Source organism: Gorilla gorilla, chromosome 2, assembly GCF_029281585.2.
Source record: "Gorilla gorilla gorilla isolate KB3781 chromosome 2, NHGRI_mGorGor1-v2.1_pri, whole genome shotgun sequence".
Classification (NCBI taxonomy): domain Eukaryota; kingdom Metazoa; phylum Chordata; class Mammalia; order Primates; family Hominidae; genus Gorilla; species Gorilla gorilla.
This window is the reverse complement of record NC_086017.1, coordinates 66,163,850-66,181,827: the sequence shown is the minus strand read 5'-3', so window position 1 is coordinate 66,181,827 and position 17,978 is coordinate 66,163,850. Positions and strand designations below refer to the sequence as shown.

The window sequence follows — 17,978 nt, the reverse complement described above, 5'->3', positions numbered from 1 at the left end:
GATGTCTTGATATCCTTCTCATGCACTCCCTTCTGTGGCTCAAGACAGGCCAAGTTGTTTTCTGTTGCTTGCAACCCAAAGAATATTAACTAGCCTAGCGATGATGAGTAAATAAGTTATTCTTGGAAAAAATATTTGCTGAATGAAAATGGGAAATAGGAAGGCATCCGTAATGCTCTCGCCTCCCATCATTTTTAACAGCTTTATTGAGATATAATTCATGTATCATAAAATTTACCCTTTTAAATGGTACAATTCAGTGATTTTTAGTATATTCACAGAGTAGTGAAACCATCACGACTGTCTAATTTAAAACTTTAAGTACTCTAATTTAATTACCTCTCCTAAAAACTCCCTATCCTTTAGCAGTCATTCCCCATCCTCCTCTCCCCAGCAATGATCATTGTGGTATATTTTCCTCTCTTTTTTTTTTTGTCCATTCATATTACTTTTTTATGGTATGCTGGACACATTTTTGTTTATGGGGTATGGTATATTCTTTCATTTATTTATTCATTCACTCATCTCCCACCCCATATATATATATATATGAATATATATATTCACTAAATATTAAGGACCATAGGCATTGTGTGGATATAGCAGTAGGTAGCTTATCTTCACACCAGAGAAAGAAAAAGATACAGGCCTTTGATTCTAGTTCATCAATAAAATGGAAAACCTTAGAGAATTTGAATTATTAGGCTAATTAGGAACCAGTATATTCACATATTCAATTTTTTTCTGTACATTATTCAAGTTATAATTAATGAAAAAGATTTATCACAGACTCCTCATGGTTTTCCCAGTCACTTAAAATTCCACCGAGAGCACAGACATGCTACAGAAATGCTGCTTAAAAGCACAAATGAGCAAAACAGTTTAGTGTAATGCCTAGAACTGGCATTGTGATGACTTTTTAATTGTTTTATTATTTTTAAATTGATACATAGCATTTAACATATTTATGGGATACATGTGGTATTTTGTTACATGCATAGAATGTGTAATGATCAAATTAGGGTAAATACTTCATCATCTTGAGTATTTATTTTTATATGTTGGGAAGATTTCAAATTCTTTTTTCTAGCTACTTTGAAATATACAATACATTGTTGCTAACTATGGTCACCCACTCTATTCTGCTTTCAAACATTTGAATTTATACTTTCTAACTACATGTTTGTACCCATTGACCAACCTTTCCTCATCTACCTTTTCACCCACACACCCTTCCTAGCTTCTGGCATCTATCGGATAATTTTTAAAGGTCTTCTTGGATTGTTCTTTAAATAATGATAACAATAAGTAGCAGGACAGAATTAAAACTCAGTATTTATGGAATCTTTAGAAATAGTAAACAACATACACACTCATTTCTTGGTATCTGTGGGGGACTGGTTCCAGGACTTCCACAGATACCAAAATCTGTGGACGCTCAAGTCCCTGACATAAAATGGCGTAGTATTGCATATATCCTATACACATCCTCCTGGATACTTTAAATCATCTCTAGATTACTTATACTACCTAATACAATGTAAGTACTATGCAAATAGTTCTTATGCTATATTTTTTCTTTTTTTATTGTTGTATTATTTTTTGTTTTCCCTCAAATATTTTTAACCCATGGTTAGTTGAAACCTCAGATGTAGAACTTGTGCATATGGAGGGCCAATTGTATATAATTTTATACACACACACACACACACACACACACACACACACACATTTATATGTATATAATTTAACCTGGCAGGATTTCCTTTTTGACTTGGAAAGGTATCTTGGTAGAGTTGATTAACGGGTAAAAATACATGGTTTGATAGAAGAAATAGACATAGGGTTCAATAGATCAGTAGGGTGACTATAGTTTACAATAATCTGTTATACATTTCAAAATTGCTAGAGAATAATAATTTGAATGTTTCTAGCATAAAGAAAAAAATATTGGCCAGGCGCTGTGGCTCAAGCCTGTAATCCCAGCAGTTTAGAAGGCCGAGGCGGGCGGATCACGAGGTCAGGAGATTGAGACCACCCTGGCTAACACGGTGAAACCCCATCTCTACTAAAAATACAAAAAAATTAGCTGGGCGTGGTGGCGGGCACCTGTAGTCCCAGCTACTTGGGAGGCTGAGGCAGGAGAATGGCGTGAACCTGGGAGACAGAGCTTGCAGTGAGCCGAGATTGTGGCACTGCACTCCAGCCTGGGTGACAGAGTGAGACTCTGTCTTAAAAAAAAAAAAATTATATATATATATATATATATATACGTATATATATATATATATATATACGTATATATATATATATATATATATGTATATATATATAGAAGGTGATGGATATCCCAAGAACACTGATTTGATCTTTACAAATTATATGAATGAGTTAAATTATCACATGTGCCCTGAAAATATCAACATCTATTATGATCTGTTAAAAAAAATAGTACATAGTTCAACAATGGTTGAATCAATGAGTGAATGACCCACTTTATCTAGTAGTGTCCTGCATTGGGGGCACCACTCATAGTTTACTCAGACTTTATTAATCACACACACTGGCTTTTCAGTCTGTTTCTCAGGACTATCCTATAGCATTGTGTTCAGAGTGCTTTCCTTCCCTAACTTTCCATTACCAAATAATCTTAAATCAGTAGTAAAACGGAAACTTCTTTTTTTTTTTAAGTTTAGGGAAGCATTTCTCACACCTTCATGTGACTACAGATTACCTGTGGGTCTTGTTAAAATGCAGATTCTGATTCAGCAGGTCTGAGGTGAGACCTGAGATCCCACCTCTCTGACAAGATCCCAGGTGATGCTGATGCTTTTGGTCCAAGGATCCTCTGAGTAGCATGGAGGTCTGTTATTCTCCCTTCTCAGGGGTGGAGTGACTCAAGAAGCAGAGAGAAGCAGGGAGGGTACATGGGGAAAATCTCTCCTCTTTAAAACTTTAAGTAGCAAGGACTAGAGTTTGGCTGATGAACCCAGGCAGCTCAGAGTAGGGGAAAGTTAATATAGTTCAATGCCTGCCACCCAGCTATTTGAAATGATATTAATTTAGGTAAGATATCTTACAATTCTGAAAAGTACTTAGATGGTTAGCAGTTTTGCTAAATGAACATGTTGGAGGGTGAAGAGGAAGTGACAGGGAAGGAAATTTCAATAAAACCTTTAAAACATCATTGGCATTAAACATTTGCTAAGCAGTTAAATGAAAGAGCCGTCCTATAATAACTGTATGTGGCTGTGACTGTTAATATTATAAGCGTTTCTATTTTAGCTATCGTTTCTATCATTACATGTTTGGGGTAGCTTCTCAACACATTTAAAAAATACCAGTATTTCTTAAACTGTAGGTTCTTTTGTAACCTGTATCAGGTTGAGAAGTGTTGATAACAGGGCATGCCATTATCCTTTAGTTGGTTGTGGATTACTGGCTAACAACAGGGAAAGAACACTGACCTTCAAAACAGAAATGGTTGGTATTCCTGAGAGTCCCTTGTAGAGTTATTTATAGGTCAGTTAATGTGAAACAAATTATATCCATCTTCAAATTGGTCTTAAAACATCTATTTCCCTTTTTCTCTTATTTAAAAAAATGCCAAAGCGCTTAGCATTTTGTTTCCCACTGTTGCATTTATTTGATAATCAAAGATTTGTGTTCATTATGCCCGTTTCTTTCCCCTGCCCAAATCGGAGGAGGGAGGACAGAAATTTTAATTCCAGGCCTCTAGCCACCACCAGTGTCTCAAAATAATGAAAATAGCTAACATTTGTGGAGCATTCATTATGTGCCAAGCCCTGTGCTTCATGCTTTAAGGGAACTTGTTTGCTCACTCAGTAAGCATCTCCTGTGGTGTTTGCATGAACCCTGTAGTGAGTTACAATTATTATTTCATGTTTATGGATGAGTAGCCTGATGCTCAGAGTACTTAAGTAATTTGTTCAAGGCATCACAGGCTGTCATGGGTAGATCCAGGATTCAAAACTCAACTCTTCACCACTGTTCTTGGAAGCTGAGACAAGTTTAGTGATTTTTCCCCAGATCATGTAACTGGTTAGTTGCAAAACTAGAATTAGAACTTAAGTCCTTAACTCTAAGCTCAGTGCAGTATTCCAATATTGTGCCACCTTAGAGTATTGGTCTGTAATGAAAACCAGAACTCCTCTTTGTGTACAAAAGCAACTGCCAAGAGGGCTTTCCCATGTATACTGTTCTTAGTGCTATGAATCTTGGCAAAACATCACATATTATCAACCAAAGTGAGTTATGCAGTTATCAATGACAGTCTGTGGGTGAGGAACCCAGAGTCCCAGTGCTTCTAAAAATCACCTATCCGTATTCTTTATTTAGTTATATGTGCTTCTCCTTGGGGTATTCTACCCCAAAAGAGAAAGCCTAGAGGCTAGACCATATGTCTAAATATTAATTTTTTATACCTCCCTCAGCAGGCCAACTCTTCCACCACACACTGGGGCCACATGTTTTCAGCTGGTCTGCTGTTTGTCTTTTCACACACATGACACAGCCTAAGGAAGGTTTGAAGTCATGAAGAGTGTTGTACAGCCTGTACATAGGATTACAGAGAAAGGGATCAGAGAACCTGCCCTTCACATTAATTACAGACAAACTAGAAAGTGATTAATAAGAAAATAAAGTCACAGGAGAAGTAGAGCAGGCCAAGTTGTCTGCAAAGAGATTCTGTTTTCTTTGAAAGAGTTATGGTAAGTACTTGCTTGAGAAGGAGTATGGATTTATTAAAAAAAAAACTTCACGACTTTTGGATATAAGCCAATTCATATTTTTATATAGCTTGGAGACGGTTTTCATAGCAATGAAACCCTAAGCTGCTTTACAGTGCAAAACTTTATCATTTTTGTTTTTTCCCCATAGTGTGGAAAAGAGCTTAAGGTCACACAATTTTTCAAACCTGCCAGGAACTCATATTTTCCATGTTTGGAGATAAGACACAGTAGATTCTAAACATCTGGCTATTCCCTATTTAAATAATTGTGTGTTCCATGCACATCATACATATATAATTATGTTTTCATTCTAGTTACCTTTTTGTGTTTTAGACTTCTGAGATCTGGATTAGATTCTGACTCCAGTAGCTATTGGAAGTCACTCTTATAAACGTTGGCTAAGGCAAAGTGTATTTTTCCTTCTTTTTTATATAAACTCAAGTAGGGCTTAGTTTCTTGTATTTTCATTGTAACTTCTTTCAGAACTGAATGAATATAGGAGCTTATATGAGTTGTTCAAAATGAAATTCTGTAGTATTTTTAGAGCAGGGGAGACTGTAGAATTGGCTGGAGGAAACCTCAATTTTAGACACTGGCTTGTATCTGCTAATGATGTGATTGCAGTGAAATCCCCTAAGCCACCCCAATTTATGCTCTTGTGAAGTGGACATAGTGTTGGCAGCTTTGGAGCAGTATTGTCAGATGAGTGAGTGGTGGATGTGAGGCATGTGAGTTTTGATGGAGAGGACAGGACAGAGTAATCCAAGGTTAAGGAAACTCTCTGCACCCCCAGCCCCTCAATCTAGCTATAGGTAAGCAAAGAGGAATGGAAACCTGTTCTCTCTGAAATTGTTCCCTTGTGCCGACAGTCTGGTGAGACAGTTTCCCTCTGGTCCTCTCACCTTTCTTCTATACTTCATTATGAAAATTAGAAACTGTCCTTGAGAGGGTCATTCTGTGTGTGTGTGTGTGTGTGTATGCAAGTGTGTGTATAGTGAATACATGATTATATGATACATGACAATAGAACCCTTCCTTTCCACTACTCCCCCAACAGAACACGTATTAACATCTGCAGAATGCTGTTCCAGGGAACGTATTTGGGGAAACACTATTGAAACACAGTCTGGTAAAATCCATGAGGATGCTTAATGTTTCAGTGGCCTGATTGGTTAAAGAAGTACACCAGGTTAATGGTCTTGGCATTTTGGCTCCAATGTTACCAGTATTTGAAGTTGAGGACTCGCTTTTGTTGAGGGCTTGTCTAGAGGAACACACAGTGTCTCACTGAAGCCTTTGAATAACATTGTGAGGTCTACACTATTATCCCCAGTTTACAGATGACCAAACTATGGCTTAGGGGAGGTTCAGTAACTGAGCTCTGGTAATTGAGACTCTCAGCCAATATTGCTCAAAACCCATACTTTCCTCCCTACACTGTAATTGTGCACTGCATGGGAAAGATAAATTGAGATAAGACGCAAGGATTCAGGTTGCTCCTTTACTTTGGAAAGGCAAAAAAATATATACATTTTTCTTGTTGACCTGGTAGGTGATGATGTCAGGTGCTGCTGGTGTTGAAGTTGGCTTCTCGTTCTTTGTGAATTCACTTTAGGAGCCATGTGCAGAGATTTTCTAGCCAAACATCATGATTATGAGACTATATCCTACACCCCCTGCCCTTGGTAGGCCACCTTCCTGTCTGGATCCTGTGATAATCCATCAGTGCACCTCTGCCCCAGGGCCAGTGTGTATCACAGTGCCCTGGCTCTGGCCTCTGATTCAACCATGCAGGGTGAAGGAGGATGGCTGTAGGCACAGGCTCTGCTGATACGTGGAGAGTGATGCTGAGCATATTGTGAGCTCATGCTTGCCACTGAAGTTATGATTTGTGTGTACTCTGTGACGTAAGGTAGGTCTTGCATCCCTGTTTTACAGATGAGGAATCTGAGATTCAGAGATGCTGAGACACTTTCTCAAGATCACACAGCTTGAAAGTGATAGGGCTGGGATTGGAACCAGGCAGCCTGGCTCCAGAGTCTGGGCTGTTACACACTATATTATACTCCTCCCACAAGTTCATCCAAGGAGATTATTCTATGCTGTTGGATAGTACAAAAGAACACGTATGTAAATTATGGTATATAATACTAACATGAACACCTGGAGAGCCTCCCTGCCCCACCTGAGAAAATTACCCATCCTGTTGATGTTACACATGAGTGCTTCTCAGTTTCTATTTCTTCTTCTGTGTTATGATGATCATGCCCTTGAACCTTGTCTAAGTGGGATGATGTTGTATATATTCTCTGTTTTTACTTCTTCAGTTCAATATTCTTTTAAGATAAATTCCTGTTGCATGTAGCTGTCATTTGTTCTTTTGCACAATAATCTAACATCCCATTACATGCTTATGTCATAATTTATCTGTTTTCCTGTTGATGGACTATTTCTAGTTTTTGCTGTTAGGAATAGTGCTGTACTGAATGTTCTTGTATGTGTCTGTTGTGCTCATGTGCAAGTATTTCTTTAGGGCAGGGGCCAGCAGACTTTTTCTGTAAAGTGCCAGTTAGTAAATATTTTAGATTTCATGGGTCATATGGTGTCTGCTGCTTCACTTGCAATTGTATTACAAAAGTAACAATAGACAATATATAAGGCTGGGAGCCGTGGCTCACACCTGTAATCCCATCACTTTCGGAGGCCGAGGCGGGAGGATCACTTGAGGTCAGGAGTTCGAGAACAGCCTGGGCAACACAGAGAAACCCCGTCTCTACTAAAAATACAAAAGTTAGCCAGCATGGTGGCGCATGCCTGTAGTCCCAGCTACGTGGGAGGCTGAGGCATGAGACTTACTTGAACCCGGGAGGTGGAGGATGCAGTGAGCTGAGATTGCACCAGTACACTCCAGCCTGTGCCACAGATGAGACTTTGTCTCAAAAAAAAAAAAAAAAAAAAAAAAAAAGACTATATATGTCAATGGATATGGCTCTGTTCCAATAAAACTTTATTTACAAAAGCAGGCAAAAGGCCCTTAGGCCATAGTTTGCCATCCCGGCTTCAGGTATGTACCTAAGGGTAAAATTTCTGGGTGAGGATATGCATGGTGAGTTCTTGCATTGTTGCACTAGTTTACGTGCAGCAGCTGTGTTAGGAGTTCTTATTGATCGACATCCTTGTCAGTACTTGCTATTGTTATTTATTTTTGCTGCTGCTATTATGATTATTATAGTGTGTGTGTGTGTGTGTGTGTGTGTGTGTGTGGCTAAGAGAGTGGGGTATAAAATGCTTTCTTGTTGTGGCTTCCATATGGCTCATGTGGTTTTCTGATTACTAATAAGATTGAACATCTTTTCATGTTTATTGGCTGATCATATTTCCTGTTCTGTGAAATGCCTGCTCATTTCTTTTGTGCATTTTTCAATTAACCGTTGGTACTTTTTTATTGAATTATAGGAATTCTATATATATTCTTGATAATAATTTTTTGTCATTTTAATGTATTGCAAACATCATCTCTCAACTGTGGATTGTTTTTTCATTCTGTTTATAGTATCTTTTGTTGAACAGAAATTCCTAATTTTAACATTGTCAAATATACTACTCTTCTTTTTATGGCTACATTTTTTGTGCCCTGCTGATAAGGAAATAACTTTCTTATTTTTAATAATTTATAGATTCTTTTGGGTTTTCTAAGTAGAAAACCACATAATACAATTGATGATAATAGAACTTTCCTTCTTTTGAATTATTATTTTTTTCTTCTTATTTTCTGGTCTTACTGTCCTAACTTAAGCCTCCAGGAGAAGGCTGATGCAACATTCTACAAGTGGTGCTTATAATGGCGTAATTTTATTTCTCATTTTAAGGGGCATGCTTCTAACATTTACCATTAAGAATGATACTGTCAGTTTGCAGCACATATACTCTATAAGTTAAAGAAATTCCTCTTTATTCCTAGTTTGTAACAATTTTTAGAAAACACTAAGACTTTATATCTTGAGCTGATCATAATCATTTTTCATCTTTACTCTGTTAACATTATTTATAGAATACTTTGTCTAATGCTGAAGTATCCTCTAATTCCTATGAGAAACATATCTTGGGCATGATGTATTACCTTTTTAATATATCCCTCTATTCCACTTGCTAATAATACTCATCGTCTAAGTGTGAAGTTTGGACTAGACATTACCTTTCTTGTATAGTTCATGCCTAGCTTTGGTGTCAAGATGATCAAGTCTCACAGAATGAAGACTTTCCATTTATCTGAAAGTTTTTGCAAATTGGAATCACCTGGGCTTTCTTTGCAGGAAGAGTTTTAAAATTCTGATTCTATTTATTTAATAGCTGCAGAACTCTTCAGGATTTCTGTTTCTTCTAGAGTCAGATTATGTAAGATATGACTAGTCGTTTGTCCATTTTCTTGACATTTCAAAATTTGTTGGCCCAAAGTTAACAGTATTTTCATATCACCTTTTAAATATTTCCTATGTGTACTCATTTCTGAAGAGGCTTGTTTTATTAGTCATTTCAAAGAACCATCATTTTGCTTTGTGGCTTATCTCCATTGTGTCTTTGTTCACTAGTTTTCTCTTTTTTCTTACCCCATCTGTTAGGTTTCACTTTAAATACTTTATTTTTCATTGCTGTATATTTTTATTCTTTTTCAGATCTGGTTGATAATTTTGGAGAGTCACTTTTCCATGCTGATTCTTCAATTCTATATTTCTGCTGAAATATTTATTTATTTTCTTAAACATTTCAAAAACACCTTATATTCTGCATATGGCCATCACTCGTGGAAGTTTCCTTGTGTCTGTGGTAATTTTTTATTGTAAGCTTGTATTTCATTAATCTGAATTTTTTGGACTCCTGAGGGCTTTTGTTCTCTGCCTAATCGCCTCTCCCAGTCCTTGCCCACCCACTGCCTGTCCCCCTTACAAGGATTTGCATTTGCATCTGTTAGGCGCCAGGGGGCACTTAGGACCACATTCACCCCTTCTGCAAATATGGGCTTGCTAGAAGAATCTCAGTTCCCTCGCTTCAGTGAGTCCCAGTTCGCTCTCTCAAGCTCAGTGCTTAGATTGGCATTTGCTCCTTATATGAAGAGGAAGAGAGACCAGAGAGTGCTCTCTCCCACAACCCCTCCCTTGGAGATTTCCCTTACTTCCTTGTAAGCTCAACTATGCTTTGAAAAGCATATTTGCTCTTATCTAGCTGTAGTGTAGAGGAGGGCCTATCAGAAAATGCAGTCTCCCGGAAGCCTAGAAACGAAAGTCATTATGACCTCCTTCATTGTCCTGGGATGGTATCCCAGAGCTGCATGTTTGAAACTGGGAATAAATTGGACACACCAAGCTATTTATCTCCCCTTCCATTTGCGTATTTTTAACGCACAGATGAGTCATTTTAAGCTTTTTCCCTTTTGTGGACTGGAGATGGGGCTAGTCTTTACTATCCAGGGGAGACTTTAAAGTATGCAACTAAGTTTGGAAAAAGGCTAAACAGGATTGGGTTAAAAGCCAAGTATCAGGATAAATGTAAAAAATTCTATTTGTGCTCCTAGCAAAGTGACTGCAGACAGCATCCTGGATTCCCATTGTCACAGTTGCTTTACTTTCCTCCAGGGTATCTTTCCAGTGGCAGACAGTGGAGAATGGAGTTTGCCTTTTGAATTTTGAATATTTGCAGACAACTGGAGAATGATCCCAGAAACAGGGTGGCAAGTAAAAACCTTTCTGAGCCCTCATTCAACCACAGACTCACTTTGCACTTGAGGAGAATTAGCTGTTTTGCCATAAGCGCTAAGCTGTGCTGTAAGTGCTAAGTTGACAGCAGTTTGACTGGGACCCAGGCATGAGATTGGATCACCTGGTAATGTCCTTTCCTAGTGCAAGTGGGTATTGGAAGGTCTCTGTCCTGATGTGCAGTGGAATGGAAGCCACAGAAAGAATGACTGAAGCTTTCAGAAGTTGAGACCACAGTGATGCCTGGGAGATTCCAAAGAGATGGCCCTAGAATACAGTCATGCAAATTCTGGTTTGTAGGTACTTGCTGTAGGTAACAAGATGAAACGAATGCCAGTGGAGTTTGGGTGACTGTCTTAAAAGAAGTGTGTTTTCATAGTTGGGAAAGGGTAGATGATTTGGCTTGAAGGAACCCCCTCTGGAGGAGGAAATTGAAAACTGCAGTTTTTCATACCTTTCACTCACAGAGAAGGTGCTGTGGCTTTGCTAGAGTGTTCACTTGTATTGTATCCTGGTCCTTTAGAGCTAGTTTTTATTGAATATGTCTTCCAATATTTACACAGTCTAATTCTGAGTACTTAGAAAAGAAGTCTTAAATAAATTGTCCTTGCATCATTCCATGTGATTTAACTACTGGATAGGACCCGGTGACATGGAAGTGAAGTGACTTAGGTATCTCTCATCCTCCTTGTCAGAGACACCATGGCCATTTCCTACATTGTCAAAGTGTACAGTTGTCAAAGTTCCTAGTCAAAGTGTACAGTTACCCCCTTTTGGTCTACTTTTAGGGTTATTGAAATACATACCAGGACTGAGTCCAGGATCCCAGAAACCCAGATTCTGGCTTTGTCAGTGTGTATCTGCTCTTGAGCCTATCATTTCATCTGTGTGGATACAATTTTCTTGTTTATAAAATGAGGTTAATAAGGCAGTCTTTAAGGTTTCTTTGAGTTCTGAATGTTCCTATTCCCTGGCAGCAGATGGTTTATGTCTTTCTGAATATAGTTTTTTGTTGCTATTGTCACTGCAGCATATCCTAAGCCTATCCTGATTGATGTCTTACTCTGCATGTGGTACTTTCTAGAGCTTTATATGTATTAACTCATTTAATCCCCATTAAATGATTTATCCTCATTAAATTTAATGATTCCAAGGTAGTAGGAATTACTACTCTCCTCCTTTTACAAATGGGGAGACCGAGGCACAGAAAGGTTATCAATTTCTATGGATTATTTCTCTTATTATGTTTTATAATTGAAATTGTCTGTGTTAAATACATAACTGAAAATCTGGTATTTTTTTTTTTTTTTTTTTTAGATACAGGGTCTCCCTATGTTGCCCAGGCTGGTCTTGAACTCTTGGGCTCAAGTGATCCTCTCAGCCTCCCAAGTAGCTGGGACTATAGGCATATGCCACTGTGCCCAGCTTGGTAAATGCGTTTTGAAACTTGATTGAGTTGAATTGCTAAAAAGTAGAACAATGAGAAAGAAGAGAGTAGGAGGGGAAGAGAAGAGGGGAGAGGGAGGATGGATAAGATTACTTCACATCCCCTCCCCATCTTCAATTATGTAAAGCAAAAGGATGATCAAGGATCTACAAGGTATGTATTTTCCTCAAAAATCTTTTTTGTAGGAACAAGATTCCTATTTGATTTTGAATATCTTAAAATTAAAAGAAAATGAAAACTAAAAGAAAATGAAAAATTAAAAGAAAATGAAAATATAAACATGAATTTGAGAAAATTTTGAACACTAAATTTTATGCTGATTATGAGATTGCTTCATCATGCTGAAGTCATTTAGTGACTAATAGTGTGACTACCTGAAAAATAGATTTTGCTTCTTAATAAATGTACAGCCTGGAAGCATCCATCATAACCACTTCTGAATAAGGAACAGCCTGGTTAGGATGGCTAATTCTTTCTTTTTAAATAGATATGGGGTCTCTCTATGTTGCCCAGGCTAGTCTTGAGCTCCTGGCCTCAAGTGATCTCCCATCTTGATCTCCTGAAGTGCTGGGATTACAGGTGTGAGCCACCACACCCAGCCAAGATGGCTAATTCTTATTTTTGAGAATTTCTATTTCTGTTATAAATGCCTACATGTCTGCTTTTGCTACTTCTCCCCTCCCCATCCTTTTCTCCTGCCATCTTGAAGCATTTATCCCAATTCAGAGGCCAATGATGTCGTGGTTTGAACAGGGGCATTGGGGTCAAAGTGTTTGGATGAACACCTGTGGCTGTACCACTTACGTAGGTGGGTGACTGGGAGCAGGTTTCTTAAGTACTTTGTGTCCCCATTTTCTTATGCATTAAGTGGAGATCATAACAGTTGCTACCTTTTAGGGTGGTTCTGAGGATTAAGACACCTTAGGACCATGCATGGCATGTGGTATTACAAATGATATACAGATTTTTGCTTTTACTGTTTCTTAATAGATTTGGTCTGTCCTTACCTCTTTGCTTTTACAGTTTCTCTTCTCTTTCCATCATTCTTCACAGGGATGACTCTCATTTGCCCTTCAAATAAGACATAGTTTACTGGTGGCCACTTGGTTTGGGATGTTTTCCTACATGCCCCTAGCCTGGGTTCCCTCCTCTCTGCATTTCTAGCCACCTGGTTATGACTTCTATTGTAACCCTCATGACATAATGCTGCTCCTATTGGTTTACTTGTCCACATAGACTTTGAACATGGGTTATTTTTTTTTCTTTTGCTTTCCTTTTTTTTTTTTTTTTTTTTGTATTTCATGAGTATGAGGGAGATACTCGGTAACTGTATATTGAATGGATAAATGGACCAATTTTCCCTCCATTCTCCTCTGCTCTCTTTCTTCTTTCCTGCTTTTCTTCTTTCTTATCTTCCTTCATTTCTACCATCCTTCCTCCCTCCCGTTGCTGTCAAACCTGGCACTTGCCACCTTATCTTCATTATTGCCCACAGGAACCCTATAGTAGGCATTATGATTATCCCCACCGCGTAGATGTGGGGACAAAGGATCAGGGCAATAAGGAATGTGTCCATTCAAAGGGGCAGCTCCCTCACAGAGTGGTCTTTCCAATGTTGCTGTTTCTGTTCAAAGCATTTGGCAGTTTTTCTTTGGAATTTCCTTCTGGCTGGTTTACGAATCTTAAGAAGACCAATCTTATTTTTGGTTATGCTCAGAAAAGATCATTTCCTTTGTGATCATCCCAATTCATGATGTTTGACTCCAGATAAACTTGGATCATCTCAGAAATCCAAGCCACCTTCAAAGGACAAATATTTGCCATGATCAAGAATATTTAAATGATGGCCAGACACAGTGGCTCACAAGTGTAGTCCCAGCCCTTTGGGAGGCTGAGGCAGGTGGATCACTTGAGCTCAAGAGTTTGAGACCAGCCTGGGCAACATGGTGATACCTCATCTCTACAAAAAATACAAAAATTAGCTGAGTGTGGTGGCGCACACCTATAGTCCCAGCTACTTGGGAGGCTGAGGTGGGAGGATCACTTGAACCCAGAAGGTGGAGGTTACAGTGAGCCGAGATCATGCCACTGCACTTCAGCCTGGGGACTGAGTGAGACTCTGTCTCAAAAAAAAAAAAAAATCTATCAGCTGGGCGTGGTGGCTCACGCCTGTAATCCCAGCACTTTGGGTGGCCAAGGCAGGCCGATCACGAGGTCAGGAGATCGAGACCTTCCTGACTAACACTGTGAAACCCCGTCTCTATTAAAAATACAAAAAAATTAGCTGGGCATGGTGGCGGGCACCTGTAATCCCAGCTACTTGGGATGCTGAGGCAGCAGAAAGGCGTGAACCCGGGAGGTGGAGCTTGCAGTGAGCCAAGATTGCACCACTGCACTCCAGCCTGGGCGATAGGACGAGACTCTGTCTCAAAAAAAAAAAAAAAAAAACAGAAACAAAAAACAAAAAAACTATCTACCTATCTAGCTATATATGTATATATATACATATATATATAAAATGCCTCAAAGACAGTTGCCAAAGCACTCTTTCAAGAGTCTTGGCTGCAGCCGCATCTCTGGGCTGAAGGCTACAGATACTCCTGTGGACTCTGTTCTAATGTGGTTTAAGGACAGCGGGTTGGTAGAGGAAGGTTAGATTACTTTATGGTCCCACCTCATGATTTTTGTGACAACTTTGTTGATATGTAATTTATGTACCACACAATTCACTCATTTACAGTGTGAAATTCATTGGTTTTAGTATATTCACGAAGTGGTGCAAAGGACACCCCTATCTAACTTGAGAACATTTTCATCACCCCAGAAGATGCCCCATACCCTTTAGAGTCCCCCCATTTCCTCCACACCCCCCAGCAATCACTAATTTATTTTCCATCTATGGATATGTTTATGCTGGACATTCTATTAGTGGAATCATACAATATGTGGTCTTTTGTGACTGGTTTCTTTCACATGGCATAATGTTTTCAGATTTATCCATCTTATCCTGTATGTCAGCACTTCATTCCTTTTTATGGCTGAAAAATATTCCATTAAATTGATATACTAGATTTCATCCATTCACCAGTTGATTGACAAATGGGTTGTTAACACTTTTTGACTAATATGAATGTTGCTGCTATGAATATTTGTGTCTGAGTCAACTGATGAATGGATACATAAAATGTGGTATATTCGTTCAATGGAATATTATTCAGCCATAAAAAGGAATGAAGTACAGATGCACACTACCACATGGATAAACCTTGGAAACATGCTAAGTGAAAGAAACCACTTATTGCATGATACCATTGATATGAAAGGTCTATAACAGGCATAAAGACAGAAAGTAAATCAGTGGTTACCAGGGCCTGGGGAAAGGGAGGGAGATGGGGAATGACTGCTAAAGGGCATGAGGTGTCTCTGAGGTAATGTTAAAAAATTCATTGTGTTGATGGTTGCACAACTTTGTATGTTACACTTTATAGGGGAGCATTGTATTAAAAATGAGTAACCTCCATCATTAAATACATATCAGTTTCTTTCTCTGCATTCAATACCCTGAGAGGCACTGTGGTATACAGATGAGAATGCTCTAATAATTTCTCAATGGACATTCATAAATGGGAATATGAATTGGATACCCAGAAACAGTATAATCAAGATGGTGCATCACCCAGTGCTAGTTTCTGGGTGTAGGCCACACTCAGAAAGATCTCAATACCTCTGAGTGTCAGCTATAGGAATTCAGAAAGATTTCAAAATGTTGACTGCTCCAATATTCATATAACTTAGATATAGTATTACCCCATGTCTTACAATACTGTGAGTTCCCTGTGGGCAGGAGCTATGTCTTATGTCCCTCTTGATTCCTGTGCTTAGCATTGTGTTCATTCCACAAGCAGGATCATGTGTTTGGCGAATGAATAGCTGCTGTCTTGGAAGCATCTTGGCTTGTCCATAGGGATAGAAATGCCTTCAGGCTTGTGGCTGCCTTCTCTGACCAGCCTGGGGGTTTGTCCTATGGGGAAAGGTGCTGCCAAATTCACCAACTATCTTCAAGCACGGGTGCCTTTTCTCACATCTGATAACTATTTTGTTTCTCTGGTGCTTTCACTCTGACTTTGCTTAAAATGGTGACCCAAAATAACAGTTGCTTCCCTCTCTAGTAATACTTTCAAGACTTTCTGTTTCTGGGTCAGTGAGATTTAGGAAAACAAAAGGTGGGATAAACCTCAGGTTTGGTCTTTCTTTTTTTTTTCCATGTCTATCAAACGTCAATGCTATAAACTCCATGTAGCTTATGGGTCTTTGCTGTAATTAGAATTTTTTTTCTTTTTTTTTCTTCTTCTGTGAAGGTACTTTATGTTAAGTTCTTTCTGTTAAATATCCTTTGCTTGCACTGGACTTTTCTTTGTGTTGATTTTTTGCTTCATTTTTTTTTCATTTACCATGCTGTTCAGTTACTGGATGCCAGAAGAACCAAGGTTTGTCCACTCTTTGCAGCTTGTTTGTTCTGCTCGGTGCAGCCTCACCTCCTTGTGTGTTTGAGTGTGTTTGTCTGTGCCTGCATTTATTCCCTTTTGCTTGCAGATGCAGTAATCCTGTTTACTAAACCTGTTCACAGCTTTATTTGTAAAAAATAAAGTCTTTGTTTGTGTCTACTTGTAGTGGATGCTATTATTTTCATTTTTAAATCACCACATATTGATCGTGGGAAATAATGGATAGTACAATAAAGAATACCTTAGGAAACAAGGAATACTGAGTCTGGAGCATTCTGGGCATAAAGAAGGTGTGTTTGTGAAAGTTTCCTTCTAACCTTTTCCATTTCCTAAATTAAAACTCTGTAGATGTACAATTTCCCTTGTGATTGACACTAATCTATTGTTTCTGTGTATGTGTGCATTTCTCTTCTCTCAAGACATTCAGAAAGCATCATTGAATTAATCTCCCCCTCTCCATGTGCTGTCCCATGCTTCTGAAGTCACCGTGGAGGAATTCATGGCTGGCCCTCCGGACCTCATGATTAACATTCCATCTTCATAGTGTGGTGGCAGCAAGCGGCACTTGACATTTTCATTGACTTTTTTTCCTTCTTTCTCCTCTCCCGCTCCATCTTTCTCATTGCAGCACCTACAGTTGACAATCCAGGCCCTTCAAGATGAGCTGCGAACCCAGAGAGACCTCAACCACCTCCTCCAGCAAGAGAGTGGCAACCGAGGAGCGGAGCACTTCACCATCGAGCTGACTGAGGAGAACTTTAGGCGGCTCCAAGCTGAGCATGACAGGCAGGCTAAGGAGCTGTTCCTTTTGAGGAAGACATTAGAGGAAATGGAGCTGAGAATTGAAACGCAGAAACAAACCCTCAATGCCCGAGATGAGTCAATTAAAAAACTTCTTGAGATGTTGCAAAGTAAAGGCTTGCCATCCAAAAGCCTGGAGGATGACAATGAGCGAACGCGGCGGATGGCAGAGGCTGAGTCTCAGGTCAGCCACTTGGAAGTGATTTTAGATCAGAAAGAGAAGGAAAACATACATCTTAGAGAGGTAAGAGCATTCACTGTATTTCCCCAAAGCCTTAATTTATAAGTGAAAATATGTTATCAAGTTATTTTCACAGGTTGGAAGATATCTACATCCTTAACAAAATTCCCTTTGTCATCTGCTTTATGACCTTCCTGCCGGCTTAAGACCATTAAAGTGGAATTTTGTATTAGTCTTTGCTCACTGCACATGCATTCCATTATTATTCAACACATATCCGCGATCCAAGCATATGCAGGACATATCAACTCTAAGTTGGTTTATAAACAATTGCTTTCCCACAGGTGGCTGTGGTTTCAGAGTCTTTTAGGTACGGTACTATTCAGTTTAGTTGTTTATCAAATATCATCTCTCTAAAGGAAAAAATAAATATGATTAGCAACACAATGACCCTAAATATTTTTATTACTGAATTGGGAATGAGATTTGCAGAAAGTAAAGCCTATGGGAAAGAATGGTAAAATGCACAGACCAATTTTGAGT

General features: G+C 38.8%; 1 protein-coding gene across 6 annotated transcripts in view; it reads left to right on the top strand.

Annotated features, from left to right (window-relative positions):
- The window catches only part of ERC2 (ELKS/RAB6-interacting/CAST family member 2), a 971,230-nt gene that overhangs the window by 154,229 nt on the left and 799,023 nt on the right, over nucleotides 1-17,978 (top strand). For all 6 annotated transcript variants that reach the window (XM_055383002.2, XM_055383001.2, XM_055383000.2 and 3 more), the window contains exon 3: nucleotides 17,082-17,498. In XM_055383002.2, the coding sequence (XP_055238977.2) occupies nucleotides 17,082-17,498 (417 nt within the window). The remainder of the gene's footprint in view (nucleotides 1-17,081; nucleotides 17,499-17,978) is intronic.